The sequence below is a fragment of the Elgaria multicarinata genome, chromosome 1 (assembly GCF_023053635.1).
Source record: "Elgaria multicarinata webbii isolate HBS135686 ecotype San Diego chromosome 1, rElgMul1.1.pri, whole genome shotgun sequence".
NCBI lineage: Eukaryota > Metazoa > Chordata > Lepidosauria > Squamata > Anguidae > Elgaria > Elgaria multicarinata.
The window spans coordinates 126,202,529-126,217,716 of NC_086171.1; the positions used below are offsets into that span (position 1 = coordinate 126,202,529).

The following is a 15,188-nucleotide window of genomic DNA, read 5'->3' on the forward strand; positions in this document are numbered from 1 at the left end:
GCAAAGTTTCCTCCCTCCTCTGTTTGTCTCAGGTTAGTTTTCCCCAAACTGGTGCCCTTTGGATGTTTTGGACTACAACACCCATTAGCCCCAGCCAACATAGCCAATAAGAGATTATGGGGGTTGTGGTCCAACACATCTAGAGGACACCAGCTTGGGGGATGCTTCTATAGTTTGGAGATGCTCTCCATAACTTGTTCTCGTAGAATGTGTAACAGCCAGGAAAAAAGAAAAAGGCCTTCAACAAATTTTGATACAGGTCAAGTGTATCTCATTTAAGACTGTCCTTTTTAACTTGTGATAGAGCTCTTGAGAATCGGGAGGAAAATGGCGGAAGAGGAACTTCGAGACATAATACAAAGATGTGTAAGTAATTCATTTGCTTATTAAACTATGCCAAGTAGCAGAAGTTGTTCTTCACAAGTCTCAACACAGTAAATAAAGCTGGATCTTCATTTCTGTTCTCTTCTGATTTTGGACTGATAATATTACTTGCTATTTGCCTAGTGAAAGTAAGAATACTTCGTTTTAAAAGTTTTATTGATAGGCAGTAGTTTGAACAAAATGCTTCTAAAAGACTGTGCTTGAACAAAATACTAAGTGTCTGGCAAGTTCCTGGAGTTGCTGCCATATCTTTAAGAAGCATATTAATGTTGAATTGAAATTGTTATTGTATGTTACAATGTTTTGTCTCTATCTACTTGTATCTTGTGAATTACAGTAAAAGCATTTATGTTCCTACAGCAAATTCTAGATGAGCAGGAATTTAAAGGAGAAGACTTTAATCTCTTTCAAGTTGCTGGACAAAAGTGCTTGGAAGAAGGCTATATAGCTGAAGTATTGGAAGTTGTTCAAAATGAGAAAAATATGGTGAGTTAAACGTATATGTTTGTCTTTAATCCTTGGGTACTAAAGCAAATAGCAACTCAAGGCAAATAGGCCCATTTTTGCCATGTACATATTGCTTTAGTGATCTTCTCATACACCCTGTTTACATTCTTATTAGACCATAGCATTGGTGGCAGCTTTGTTTCAAGAAGTCTCCATTTCACCTGGGAAGGTAATCTAATTCAGAATTTATCTCCAAGGGGAGAAGAGATTGCAAGTATGCAGTAGCTTTCCTCTATTAGCATGAACAGGAGACACATGAACAGCCATGGGACCTCTGGAATGTGTAAATGTCCTACTTCTTCCTTGGCTCCAGTCTAATCAAATCACGTGGCACCTCTATTGTATTGGCTGAGAGAGCCCTTGGAGGTAGAAGACACTATGCAGGAAGCATTGTGTGAAACCTCCTGCTAGAACAATGCCATGAATGCATTAGCACCTTTTAAGGTCATCACCCCATGGCCAAAAGGTGAATAGGAAACACCTTTCCACACCCAGCATGCTTCGGCAGGCAACACTCTAAAGATAAGCCAGTCCTACTGCAAAGGCATTCCAAGGAGAGGTCTGTCACCTACCGCCCCACCCTGTTTTGTGTTCTTCAAGCTAGACGCAGCTTTCTTTCCTGCTTGGAAGGTTCCCCTCACAGGACCCTTGTTTTGTAAAGTTGTCAATACCCAAGTTCATAACTGCTTGGACATACCGGCCTTTCTCTCTGTTGCCTGGCTGTCCTGGACACAGCACCAGCTTGCCCCAACCTCCCTCTTTCCTGTCCCCAAGTTTGTGAGTTCCTCATTGGTGTCTGCTTGTATCATTGCTCCCTTTTTGAATCACATAAAAACAATGACAGTAGGTAATAATTTGCTTCTTTTTGAGCTCATTTTCCTGCCTCTTTCTCAATCCTACTGTAACTATCCACCTTCTCACCCAAGACAAAGCTATACTCCACAGCCAGGCCACCAACTCACCAGACAACCCCTACTTCTCCCTGCCTGTCTCCCTTTTTGGAGAATTTCATAATTAATGACTTAATTGCTTTTTTGTCATATTCAATATAGCAGAAACTTATTTTCTGGCAAAGCTGTAATTCTTTGCTTTTTGAGTACTTCATGAGGACAACTCCTCCACCCAGGCTAAACGATCTGAAAGTTACCCACACTTGGCTCATTTGTGTGTTGTTTAGCCTGCTGGTAGGGCCAGGTTCCATCGGACACCTATTCGGCTGTTCTCTGGTGGAATATAGTAGGGTTGCATTGGGGAAAGCTTTCCCCAACACACAATTTGAGCTAAATTCCTCCCAAATATTCATGTTCTAGAAGGGCTTAAAATGTGAACACAGAGAAGTAGTGTGCAGTTATGTACTTTGTCCTGAAAAACTGTGTACCTTGTCATGAAAAACTGTGATAACACCTCTTCCCTCCTGCACAGGATTAACCAGGATTCCATTATCTGGCATGTTAATATGTGCATACCAGGAATTGTGATTTAAGACAATCCTGCTTGGTTAAACAAACCACCACCACCCCACCAAAAATCTAGTGTTTATAGTTGGCTTGTTGAGCAATTGACTAGAAGTTATCACAAAATAGTGTTCAGGCTTTCGAATTCTCCAGAACTCTTCATCAGGCCAGGTGATACAAAAAGTGGGGGATGGAAGGAAAAGCAACGTTAGGCCAGAGGTGGTACTACGAGATCTGCATTTTAGACCCTGTTTCAAGAATGAGATTGTAAACTGAATTACCTAGTCACTGATATGTATTGCAGGCATTGTGTTATATCTAGGATTTTGGGACAAAGAAGCAATGCATGACTCCTATTTCTGTAAGCATAAACAGTGGCAGGAGATCAGTCTAGCCTTTATGTTTTCAGAAATGGGAGTCAGCCATTTCTTATTTTTCCCAGAAACTTGGTGTAACACTGCAGCACTTCTTTGGTTTTCCCCCCTCCATCTCCTGCTCTTTGTACCAGCTGGCCTGATTAGGCATTCTGGAGAAAACTTACACACTATTTCGTTTTTGTTGGTCCTGCTAAAAATGTCCAGATTTGGATTCCGGAGGGTTTTTTTCATGGATCAATAATGCCTATGTTTGTTTTCTCTCTAGAAATATGTGTTCCTCATGGAAGAATCAAAAACTTGAAAGCATGCTAGAAATGTGTTCCCAATGCTTGGAAGCTAGAATTGATTAAACTGTACCAGAGAACAGAATGTTTTATGACTTCTAAGCCCATATCATGTGTGAGAAGCTCATTCAGAATTTTTAATGTTTTGAGTTACCAGTACTTGGGCTGTTTGTCACACCAACTTAGGTAACCAGTGATGTCAGTCTTGGCAAACTTTACAGCCTGGCAGGTACTGTTTTCTAAAAAGAAATATTGCCTAAAGCAGAGAATTGCACACTCTTGTAAACCCCCTGCATCTAAAGGTTGAATGAAGATTTCTCAGTTTAGAGAAGAGATGGGCAACTTGTGGCCCTTGAGATATTTTGACTTGCAACTCCTGTCAGCCCTAGCCAGCAAAGCCAATGGTCAGGAATGCTGGGAATTGTACATCAAAATATCTGGACATCCACAAGTTTAGAGCTACTCTATTCTGTAGCTTAAGGTTAATTCTCACTAAGATAATAAGCTTGTGTCTGGGCTGTACTTCAGACTGCAGGAGGGGGTGCATGTGTGTATATAATTGAATGCTCCTTATCCAAAAAAATAAATAAAAAAATCCCTCTACTTCAAATAGTACATAAAGAACGATTTTTAGCCTAGCCTTGTTCCTGGCATGTTAGTTTACTCTGTGGATGGATTTTTTTACTTTTATTTATTTATTTGTATAGAGGAGAATTGTGTTATAGAAACTTCTTCCTGCAGTCTGAAGCAGTACAGTCCATCCACAGGCTTACTACTTCAGTTAAGGACTAGGTCTTATGCGCATTATGCAGACTGCAACTAATTTAGCAGTAGCCCTGGGGCTTATGATATATTTTAAAAGCAGCCTCAGGTATTGCTATTGGAATAACTTGAATGTAGATCTCTGTGTTAACTCATTGTGCTTATTTTTTATATCTGAATAGTTTTTGATTTCATCTAAACTGATTTTTTAAACACTTCCCCCCCCCCCTTCCATAGGTTATTGTTAAAAGTATGGGCTGGAATCTTGTTGGCCCTTTAATCAGATGCCTACTGAAGTATAAGCAAGATGATGTTGAGAGAGAGCACTGCCTGAAAATACTAGATAAATTGACAGAGGTAAGTCATGGTGTGCATCCTGACAACTGCCTTGGGGCAGTTTCTACAGGTTATTCCTTGGTTTTGCCATTCAGTGGTGAGACAAGGTAGGCATTCCTAGAATTTTTGCTAACTGAGCAAGTTAGGGTGGAATTGCCTGAGGATAGGGAGAATGGCAACCCTTTAGTGTGTTTTCTTGAGAGCTGAAGTGGGAAAGAAATTCTGCTGAAACAACATATGTAAGTGGGAGACAAGGAACTGGGTAGATTGGATTTGGATTGCATAGGGCAGCATCCAAATAGGTTTTGAACTATGAGCAAGAGGAGGCGCCAGCTAAGGTTATGTTTGCGGCTGCGTGGCCACTTGTGCGATGGAAAGATTCAGCGGAGTTCTGCTATCACTATTAGTATTTGTGAAATGACACCATTGGATACTGCCTTATCTACTAAAAAGTCATCAAGGGGCTGTACAATGATTTAAAACCATAAAACAAGAACATTAATAAGGGTAAAAGCATGGAACTACACGTTTTAAAAGGCTACATTGAAAAGATGCGTGGAGGCCAATTGTAGTCCTTGAGGGAGTACATTCTATAGTTTAGGAGTATTACAGGAGAAAGGCCTTTCACACATGCCTGACAAACAGGCCTCTGTGAATGATGGCCTACCCAGAAGTCCCTCTCCTGCAGATCTTAATATCTGTACATTTTCATAGTGAGATAGGCAGACTTATATATAATTTATACAGAGAGGCTAGAATTCTGGGCATATCACTCCAGACTGTGTGTGGAGATGGTGTGATGTAGTAGTGATGGGGGACTTCAATTACCCTGATATCTGTTGGGAGACCAATACTGCCAAAAGCGGCCCTCCCAAGAAATTCCTGACATGTGTGGGTGATAACTTTCTCCTACAGAAAGTGGAGGAAGGAACTAGAGGATCTCTGTTCCTTCTGGGGGAAAGTGACCATGTCATACTTGGATTCTTGATTATGAAGGAGACAAAAGTTGAGTGTAGCTATACACGTACTCTGGATTTTAGGAAAGCTGATTTTAATAAACTCAGAACTATGATAAGTAAGGTCCCGTGGCAAGTGAGCCTAATGAGAAAAGGAGTGCAGGATGGGTGGGAATATTTTAAAAAGGAAATTTTAAAGACGCAGTTACAAACAATTCCAACAAGGAGAAAAGATAGAAGACAACAGAGGAAACCAATGTGGCTCCACAAAAAGCTTAGAGATGACCTGAAAACAAAAAAGGATACATATAGGAAGTGGAAGGAAGGCCAGGCTACAAAAGAAGAGTACAGACATGTGGCACAGAAGTGCCGAAATGGCGTCAGGAGGGCTAAAGCTGTGAATGAGCTGAGATTAGCGAGGGATGCTAAAAGCAATAAAAAGGCTTTCTTCAGACACGTGAGTAGTAAAAGACAGAGGAAAGAAATGGTTGTTCAATTGCTTAATGAGGATGGCAAATTGATAACATGACAAAGAAAAGGCTGAAGTGCTCAATTCCTACTTTGCCTCAGTCTTCTCCCAAAAGCAGGTCTATGACCCCCCTGGAAAAAGTGAAGCAGAAGTTGAGGGGGCAGGGTTTGAGATTGATAAACAAATGGTCAAAGAACACCTAATTTCCTTGAATGAGTTCAAATCTCCAGGGCCCGATGAACTGCATCCTAGAGTAATGAAGGAGCTAGCGGAAGAACTCTCAGAACCTTTGTCTATTATCTTTGCAAAATCATGGAAGACGGGTGAGGTGCCGGATGACTGGAGGAGGGCTAACGTTGTCCCTATCTTCAAAAAGGGCAAAAAGGAGGAACCTGGGAACTACAGACCAGTCAGTCTGACATCCATCCCTGGGAAAATTCTGGAGCAGATTATAAAGAAGTCAATCTGTAAACACCTTGAAATCAATGCAGTGATTACTAGAAGCCAACATGGATTTGTCAGGAACAAATCCTGTCAGACTAATTTGATCTCATTTTTTGATAGGATAACCTCCCTTGTGGACTGTGGGAATGCTGTGGACGTCATATATCTTGACTTCAGCAAAGCTTTTGACAAAGTGCCCCATGATATTCTGATTAACAAACTAGCTAAAAGTGGGCTAGATGGAACAACTATTAGGTGGATTCACAGTTGGCTACAGAATCGAACTCAAAGAGTACTTATCAATGGAACCTTCTCAAACTGGGGAGAGGCAACAAGTGGGGTACAGCAGGGCTCAGTCCTGGGCCCAGTGCTCTTCAACATTTTTATTAATGATTTGGACGAGGAGGTGCAGGGAACGCTGATCAAATTTGCAGATGACACAAAGTTGAGTGGGATAGCTAATACCCTGGAAGACAGAAACAAACTTCAAAGTGATCTTGATAGGCTGGAGTGCTGGGTTGAAAACAACAGAATGAAATTTAATAGGGATAAATGCCAAGTTCTACATTTAGGAAATAGAAACCAAATGCACAGTTACAAGATGGGGGATACTTGGCTCAGCAATACTACAAACGAGAAGGATCTTGGAATTGTTGTAGATCGCAAGCTGAATATGAGCCAACAGTGCGATATGGCTGCAAGAAAGGCAAATGCTATTTTCGGCTGCATTAATAGAAGTATAGCTTCCAAATCGCATTAGGTACTGGTTCCTCTCTATTCAGCCCTGGTTAGGCCTCATCTAGAGTATTGCGTCCAGTTCTGGGCTCCACAATTCAAGAAGGACGCAGACAAGCTGGAGCGTGTTCAGAGGAGGGCAACCAGGATGATCAGGGGTCTGGAAACAAGGCCCTATGAAGAGAGACTGAAAGAACTGGGCATGTTTAGCCTGGAGAAGAGAAGATTGAGGGGAGACATGATAGCACTCTTCAAATACTTAAAAGGTTGTCACACAGAGGAGGGCCAGGATCTCTTCTCGATCCTCCCAGAGTGCAGGACACGGAATAACGGGCTCAAGATAAAGGAAGCCAGATTCCAGCTGGACATCAGGAAAAACTTCCTGACTGTTAGAGCAGTTTGACAATGGAATCAGTTACCTAGGGAGGTTGTGGGCTCTCCCAAACTAGAGGCATTCAAGAGGCAGCTGAACAACCATCTGTCAGGGATGCTTTAGGGTGGATTCCTGCATTGAGCAGGGGGTTGGACTCGATGGCCTTGTAGGCCCCTTCCAACTCTGCTTTTCTATGATTCTATGACATGATACACTATGCCATAATGTTTAGCTCAAAATGCTTAACCACCGTATCTTAGCATATCATCTGAACAGGTTCTGTTTTACTTATTTATTTATTTAAAACATTTATATCCCACGTTTCATAGCGGCGTTTCTATATCAAATAGAAACATTTTGATTAAAATGTTGACCCTGATTGATCAGACAGCAGTTAATTTTTTAATGATTTTTTAATACAAATACATGTGGAAACTGTAGATGTTGCCATCCTAAGACTGAGAAAGAAGGGTGTGTGTGATAGAAGGGAGAATGTTTCTTCTGTAATACATGGAAGCATAATCCAAAAAAGTTTTTTTTTTCTTTAGACCTTTTCCTCATATTTAGATCTATGCAGATTTATTTTTATCAATTAATCAAGACAAAATCATTTTATTTAAGGTCTTTTTATTGAATAGTAGCCATATGTCTAGCACTGTGAAGGAGATGGTTGTGGTTAAGATGTAAATAAAAATAAACAAATACACAAGCACATTGTAATAGTTTTCTCCTGTCTTGCAGCTATGCAGTGCAAAAGAGCTTGTTCTTGCTTTTCTGGAGCAGATTGAACAAGCCTCTAAGGAACAGACATCCCAAACCGTTTTGCTTTTGCTTAAACCCCTGCAAAAAGGTAATGCACATTTTATTTTCTGAACAATGAAATAAGCAACTTGGCTGACTTTAGTTGCCACAGAAAGTGTTGTGAAACTCTGTGGGAAGACATACAAAGTTGTTGTGTTATAAGTGTTGAAGTATACTTGTTTCTTGCTTTTTAATTCTTCTCTGCCTTTTAAGGCGATCAAGGCAGCTGACAGGGTTTCTTCCTTTTCCCTTTTATCCTTACAACAGCCCTGGTAGGTAGATTAGGCTGAGAGAGATTTTTTCTCAGCAGCCCTCATTACCGCTCTGTGGGTGGAAGCACTGGCTTGGACCCAAAGATGTTTTAGGGCAAGTAGAAGGCTTTCCGCTCACACAGTGGGGAGTTCCAGATTTCTTCTACTTCCCCCATTGCAGCTGCAGGATACATAGAATGTCATTGCAGGATGTTCCCTGTTTTCAACCCAAATCCAAAATACTGTGGGCTGCAAAGAGCCATGCATCTAGTTGCATGCACCCCTTGGGACTTGGGGGCTTATATTTGTTGAATAACAGTCACTTCTGAAAATGAGGTTCTGACTTTGCTCCAATGGACCAGAGTGTAACCTGAGTTGACTTAAGGCTATTTAAAAGACCAATATGTTTGAAAAAAATGTTTTAAAACTCATGTAGAAAAACAGTGAATGCCTTTTATTTCGTTAAGCAAATGAGAACATGCCACACAGGAAATATTTCAACATGAATGGCTTATAGAGAAAAAGAAATGCAAAGATCATATGCAGAAATAAAATGTGAAACATGCAATGATTACGGAGAAAATATATCTGTACTGATAAACTACAAACCTGTGCGACTTTTATATGCAAAAATTACACCATACAAAATAAACTCTGAGGCCTATTTAGGGCATCAAATGGAATAGCTGTGGCTTACAAAAGTTATAGTAGGCCCAACTAGCAGCAATTTGAATTGTTATTAAGCTCTCCTTAAACTTCCACCAGTCCAAACTAGTTAAATGCAATGTTTGAAGATTTCAGCAATATAGTCCAAACTTTTAGAAGAAAAAGAATGGGGAATATATAGTAAGAATGGCACAAGCAGAGAAAGAACAGACTTTTGTGGACCCGAAGGAAAATGAGAAGAGACTTCTCTTAGAAAAAGTGAAGAGAATAGAATGGGGGGGGGGGGGGCTGAGCCTCACCAGTGAGTAAAATAAAATATTGGGGGAAATCTGAATCAAGCTACTCAAGAGCTAGGCATCTGGCCCCCCAAAACTAATTCAGGAACGATGGCTAGCTGCAGCCTTAAAACTGAAGAAGGAGCATGGTGAAAGTAAGATATTTCCTGTTTTCCCAAAAAGAAGGCAAGTGTGCAAACCATGTCCTAAACTAGCAAAAATCTGTTAGCAAAAATCAGAGCTATGCAAAATAGAGAAAACAAAAGAAAGAACTGAATGAAGTTCCTCTCCTAGGCTTCAGACACTTTTTTAATTCACTGACGCCCCTAAACTTTTCTGCCTTCTGATTGGCCTTTTTCCTTTCTAGTTGTCAACTAGAAACTTGGTTCTGAGTTGGTGAAAGACATATTGGGAGGGCAGAAACCTGCAAAAACAGTCTTTTTCACATAGATTTAGGCAGCTGATGTTACCCTAGGCCTTATCAGGGTATATGAGAACATTATGGACTTGGGGAGCTGCTAGCTGTGAGGAGTAACAAACATTGTAACTTCTCATACTCGAACATGACCACAGTTTTGTTAGTATCTGCATTTCAGACTCAAGGCAGCTAAAACTGTCAGCCCTCAAGGAAAAACAGGTCTGCTTTTGAACCAAAGTTCTATTCCTATTCCATTCCATGGCTTCCTTATAAGACCTCGGTTCTCAGGACTTGAACCCAAAAAGGAACCTGAGTAACAATTCCTACTGCATGATGGGACTTTCAAAAATAGTTTGTATATGGCTTGTGGAGTTTGTGTTCAAAAATAGAACACAAGAATTCCATAACAGGGCTTTAGATGACACTTTCTAAGTTACCTCAGGTATGCAGAACCTCAGACCTAGAGGCCAAATTCAGGCCTCTAGATTCTACAAATGGCCACACCCCTTCCTTTGGCTCTACCCTCTTTCTTCCAACCACCGTTTGGTGATTTCCTGGCTTTTGTGCAGTTTTCCACCATTCAAAAAGTCTGAAATGCATCTCCTAAGGCTTACTTACTGGCAATAAGACTTTTAACCTAAATTATGCTGGCATTTTTCTCCCACTGCCTTTAGCTCTGCCCGCCACTGGAATACAGCTCCAAAAACCTTCTCCAAAATGAAATGTGACTGAAAGAGGTTTTGCACCCCTGGATAAGTGCTTGATGTTGCTATTTGTAAGTGGGAGATGATACAGTTTTGAAAACTGGCTATTTTGCTAAAAGGCAATTTATTCCAAATTGTACTAGCTTTTAATGGTAAGAGCATCTAAGTTTCTGAGCTTTGCAGAAATCCTCATACAAAAGATTATTTTCTATCTCTGAGACAGATCTTGCTGAAGCTCAGAAACACAACAGTGAACCTACATGGCAAAAATGTATAATAGTATGTACAATCAATAATAAGTAAAAATGTAAATTTTATAAGAAGTATTTTGTATTTTATTTTATTTTATTTTTGTATTTTAGTGCTTCTAAAACTTCATTATAAGAAAGCGTATTCGGTGGGGTTGTCATTGTCTACCATTTTGAACCAGCTGTCACATCTGCCAGTACCTTACACAAAACAGCAACTCCAAGAAGACAAGCATGGTCTCTGTCAGTGTTGCAATGCTTTGGCAGATTTTGTTAAACCTTTTGTGGATGAGGTTGTTCAACAGATAGAGGCTTCATTAGGTGACGATTACAAAGATCTGAAGGAGGAATTGCTAGGATTGTAAGTACTTTATTTTTGCTTAGAATTGCTGTGTAATAAATCACAGCATTACGAGTTTATTGGCATACTTTAGACTGGGAATTGGCCTCTCATAAACAGTTGCAATAGGGTGCTTTGCAGTAGAGAAGCGATGGGTGGTGCTTAAGCCTTTTCCCATGGCCTTTGCCCTGAAACCCTCATCCCATACTACTTTTCATGCATGTTTGCCACATCATGGAATGGAAGTAGAAGACAGGGGAATTGCGAGGAAAAGTTAAACACCCTCTACTTTGCTTTGCTTTGCTGCAAATTGTCCCTTACCATGGTATTTTAGTTGTTTGGCATTGATCTGGTTCTGCCACTGAATGTGTAGTTCCATCCTGAAGTATAAAACTCAAGAGTGCATGCCTGAGTTTTGTGCATGTTGGTGTTACCAGCTACACCTGTCGTTGTAAAGGAAGCACACTCCAGCGCAACCTGGCCCTTAGACTGGATTTAGCACAGATCCCCAGAACGGACACACACAGCTCACAAATTTGGAGGTTTAAGACCTTTATTTCAGGATAGGGGTAGGTTACATAGGAATAGCAGACTAAAATCACTAAAACATGCATATATATAAGAACCCAGAGAAAGCAAGCCAGAAACTAAGTTACAATTCATACATCACCCAACCTTGGAGTCAGCCAGCCGCGCCGAACTCCCCCCACTCAAGTATGCTTTATAGTTTCTTTTTCCCAACTCCTTCCCCCCTCCCTTTGGCTTTCCAGGCAAAGATCTTTCCACACCTCCGCCTGAGATGTTAATTTCTCTCAAGGCCGGCCAACTTGCCCCAGGCGATTCCGGGCTTCACCCGACTCCCCCATGCCATGCAGCTGGGCCGTTTATCTCCCAGATCCTATGAACCATAATAAAACCATAGTAAAATTAACACATTAAAAGACAGGCCATTCCCAGTACCAATCGCCCCTTCCTTACAGTCGTTACCAAATATGTTGCTGGAGGGCAGAGAAAGACACTTGTTGTGGACTTCATCTTTGCTTAAGTCCCATAATTTTGCTCTTCTGTGATTACTCAGTGGGCTCTGATCCACTAGGAAAAACAGCCAAAAAGTTGTTTTAGGTAATTCTTTTTATTTAGAAACTAAAGGGGAAAAGTTAGGATATACAAGGCCTGGTAGCTCCCTAGTATGAAGGCAAGCAAGTAGCCTTTACCTGGAGGGGATGTTTCCCTGCTGTATTATCATAGTGAAAAACCAAAATTCCAGGCATTGTACCAGTTCCTAATTCTGAGAGGGTTTTTTTCCTTTCCCCACCCCCAGTTACATGATATACCATATTTCTTCAATTCTAAGACACACTTTTTTCCACCATATAAACATCTCTAAAAACGGGGTGTGTCTTAGAATCGCGGGTGTGTCTTAGGGGTTTTTTTCTGTTGGTGGTACTGAAATTAGTGTGCGTCTTACAATCGATGGTGTCTTACAATCAAAGAAATACGGTAATCATTTTAAAGTGGACTCAACATAGCACACAAACCTACCATGGGTTATTGCGTTGTCTGAATGCAGCGTGTTTTCCACAAGGTAAGTTATCGTGTTGTCTGAAAGGAGTGCTTTTTCCGTAGGGTGACTTGTTAACCATGCAGTGTGGTTTATTTTTCTCAAACAAGCCACCTTGAGAAACCATGGCTTGTTGTTGGGTTGTTCAGAGTGGCTAACAAGCCACACTGCATGGTTAATGAGCAACTCTGTGGAAAACGCTGCATTCAGACAACACAATAACCCACCCTGCAGAAAAAAAAACACTGCATTCAGATAACACGGTAACTCACAGTTCAACAACAACCCACACTGAGTGGGTTAGTGTGTTGTGTGAACCCATTTGATCCTGTAATGATGCTTTTATTATTGCAGATCTTGAATGCTTCTGTAATATGCTCAACCTCTTTTGTTTACAGTTGTCTGAAAAGCTTGAAATACCCCCTGTTAATGGCAGAGCTTGATCAACTGCCTGAAGTCATTCTGAAGCATCCTCTAAGGCAGTTTGCTGCTGACATACTAGTAAGTGCACCCTAAGAGTGTGTGTGTGTGTGTGTGTGTGTGTGTGTATTTCCCCAGTCATAAAATGCTTTACAGTTACTTGCAAAGTAACTTACAAACATTGGCTTCCTGTCCTGATTATCAAGATTCATGTATTGGATTCACTGAGGCAGTGCTGATTCAGGAAAGGCCTGGGAACAGCATCTAAAGAGAGCCGAAAACTTTAAATGCTACAGAAGGGTTACACTTAATGGTCCAAATTCAGTCCTTGTGATAAATTGCCTTTGGCTGCTTCATCTGCAGTGTCTCTTGTAAATGGCTTATTTGTTGCTGAAATATAAACCAGTTGACAAGGCTCTTGTTTATTTATTTTATTTATTTATTACACTTATATACCGCCCCCATAGCCAGGGCTCTCTGGGCGGTTTATAGAAATTCTAAAATTTAGATAAAAACGAGTATATAAAATTTAAAATTCTAAAACACAGAACATACACACATATAGCATTAAAAACCGTTAAAAACAACAACTAAACATGTGGGTGATTAAGATGTGTGTTGTGTGCATGAATGCACACTCCTAATTCTGTAACTAGACTAAATTATGCCAATGAAACTGAGAATTCCTATATCCAGGAGTTGACCAGAGGCAAGGAGTAGGTATCTCAAGCCTGGCTGTGTACCTCTTACTCTTCCTTTCAGTATAATTAACTTGCCCTTAAGCTGAAAACAAGGGCTTCATAGAAGCACTGGATGTATGCCCCATCATAGCTGTCAAATTGTCTAGGCATTAGTATCCCATTTGAATGTCATTTCTGCTGTTTCTTAAATTCTTCTTAATCCCCACATCTGTTTATTTTGCTTCTTAGGTTTTCAAAAACTTGAATTGTTTTTCCCTGTAAGAACCGGAGGAAGAAGGGAAGTCTATGGGAGCTTTAGACACTTTGGTTATACAGCTAATATACAATAACCGTGTAGAAAGTGGGGCAAGTTTCAGTCTCCAGTACAGTTCTTCTCCCACCACCCCACCTCTCCTATTGCCGTTTATTTCCCTCTAGTTCCCCCTGTGAGTTTTAACATACCACCAGACGCAACCGACATATTTCAGACAGCTCTAAATGCTAGGAACTCGCTTTTTTTAAAAAAAACAGAAATAAAGGAAAGCTAAGGGCCATACTAGACATGACAGCAGGATGCCTATGTGTTTAAACGCAAATCTCTCCAAACCAAGTAGAAAAAGAGGTGTGGGAGGGGTCTGATTTTAGGGGGAGGAATATAGAATCCTCAGTCACACAAAGCTTACCTTTATTCGGTCTAACAACCCTGCCCCCACTCTGCCCCCTATTTGGCTCTTTTTAACTTCAGTAAACGAAGATAGATTTTTCAATATGGTACTTCATAGACTCATAGAATAGCAGAGTTGGAAGGGGCCTACAAGGCCATCAAGTCCAACCCCCTGCTCAATGCAGGAATCCACCCTAAAGCATCCCTGACAGATGGTTGTCCAGCTGCCTCTTGAAGGCCTCTAGTGTGGGAGAGCCCACAACCTCCCTAGGTAACTGATTCCATTGTCGTACTGCTCTAACAGTCAGGAAGTTTTTCCTGATGTCCAGCTGGAATCTGGCTTCCTTTAACTTGAGCCCATTATTCCGTGTCCTGCACTCTGGGAGGATCAAGAAGAGATCTTGGCCCTCCTCTGTGTGACAGCCTTTTAAGTATTTGAAGAGTGCTATCATGTCTCTCCCCCCCCCCCCAATCTTCTCTTCTCCAGGCTAAACATGCCCCGTTCTTTCAGTCTCTCTTCATAGGGCTTTGTTTCCAGACCCCTGATCATCTTGGTTGCCCTCCTCTGAACACGCTCCAGCTTTGTATAGATGGTTACATATCTGTTGTAAACCTGTATTCACCTGTTGTAGGTCTACCATATAGCCACTTACAAAGTATTTGGTGCATTAGCATGGATTGCCGTTGTTGTTATTGTTATTATGCAAAAACACATAAAACCTTGCTACACACATTACAGCGGGTTGGGACACCTGCGGCCCTCCATATATTGTTGAACTCCAACTCCCATCAGCCCAGCCTGGCCAATGGCCTGGGATGATGGGAATTGTCCTGTCCTGTCCTGTCTTGCAAAATCCTCAAACTATTCTTAAAAGTGCATAAAAATATTGCAGCAAAAAGGATATACCTTAGCTTCTCCTTTCAATTACATCTATTTTTCATTATATTCATATACAGAAACCAAGTTGATGCAAACCCCCTCTGTTTTCTTCCCATCTCTCAGATGTTTCTCCCTGTGTGCTTTTAAACATATTCATAATGTCGCAATGTTTAATCATGAGGAAAAACTTCTCGTTTAA

General features: G+C 40.9%; 1 protein-coding gene across 1 annotated transcript in view; it reads left to right on the forward strand.

Moving 5' to 3' along the window:
* The window catches only part of GLMN (glomulin, FKBP associated protein), a 35,287-nt gene that overhangs the window by 1,505 nt on the left and 18,594 nt on the right, over nt 1-15,188 (forward strand). The window contains exons 2-7 of the mRNA XM_063136402.1: nt 305-366; nt 745-870; nt 4,006-4,125; nt 7,823-7,931; nt 10,559-10,805; nt 12,744-12,846. Of these exons, the coding sequence (XP_062992472.1) occupies nt 328-366; nt 745-870; nt 4,006-4,125; nt 7,823-7,931; nt 10,559-10,805; nt 12,744-12,846 (744 nt within the window). The 5' untranslated portion in view covers nt 305-327. The remainder of the gene's footprint in view (nt 1-304; nt 367-744; nt 871-4,005; nt 4,126-7,822; nt 7,932-10,558; nt 10,806-12,743; nt 12,847-15,188) is intronic.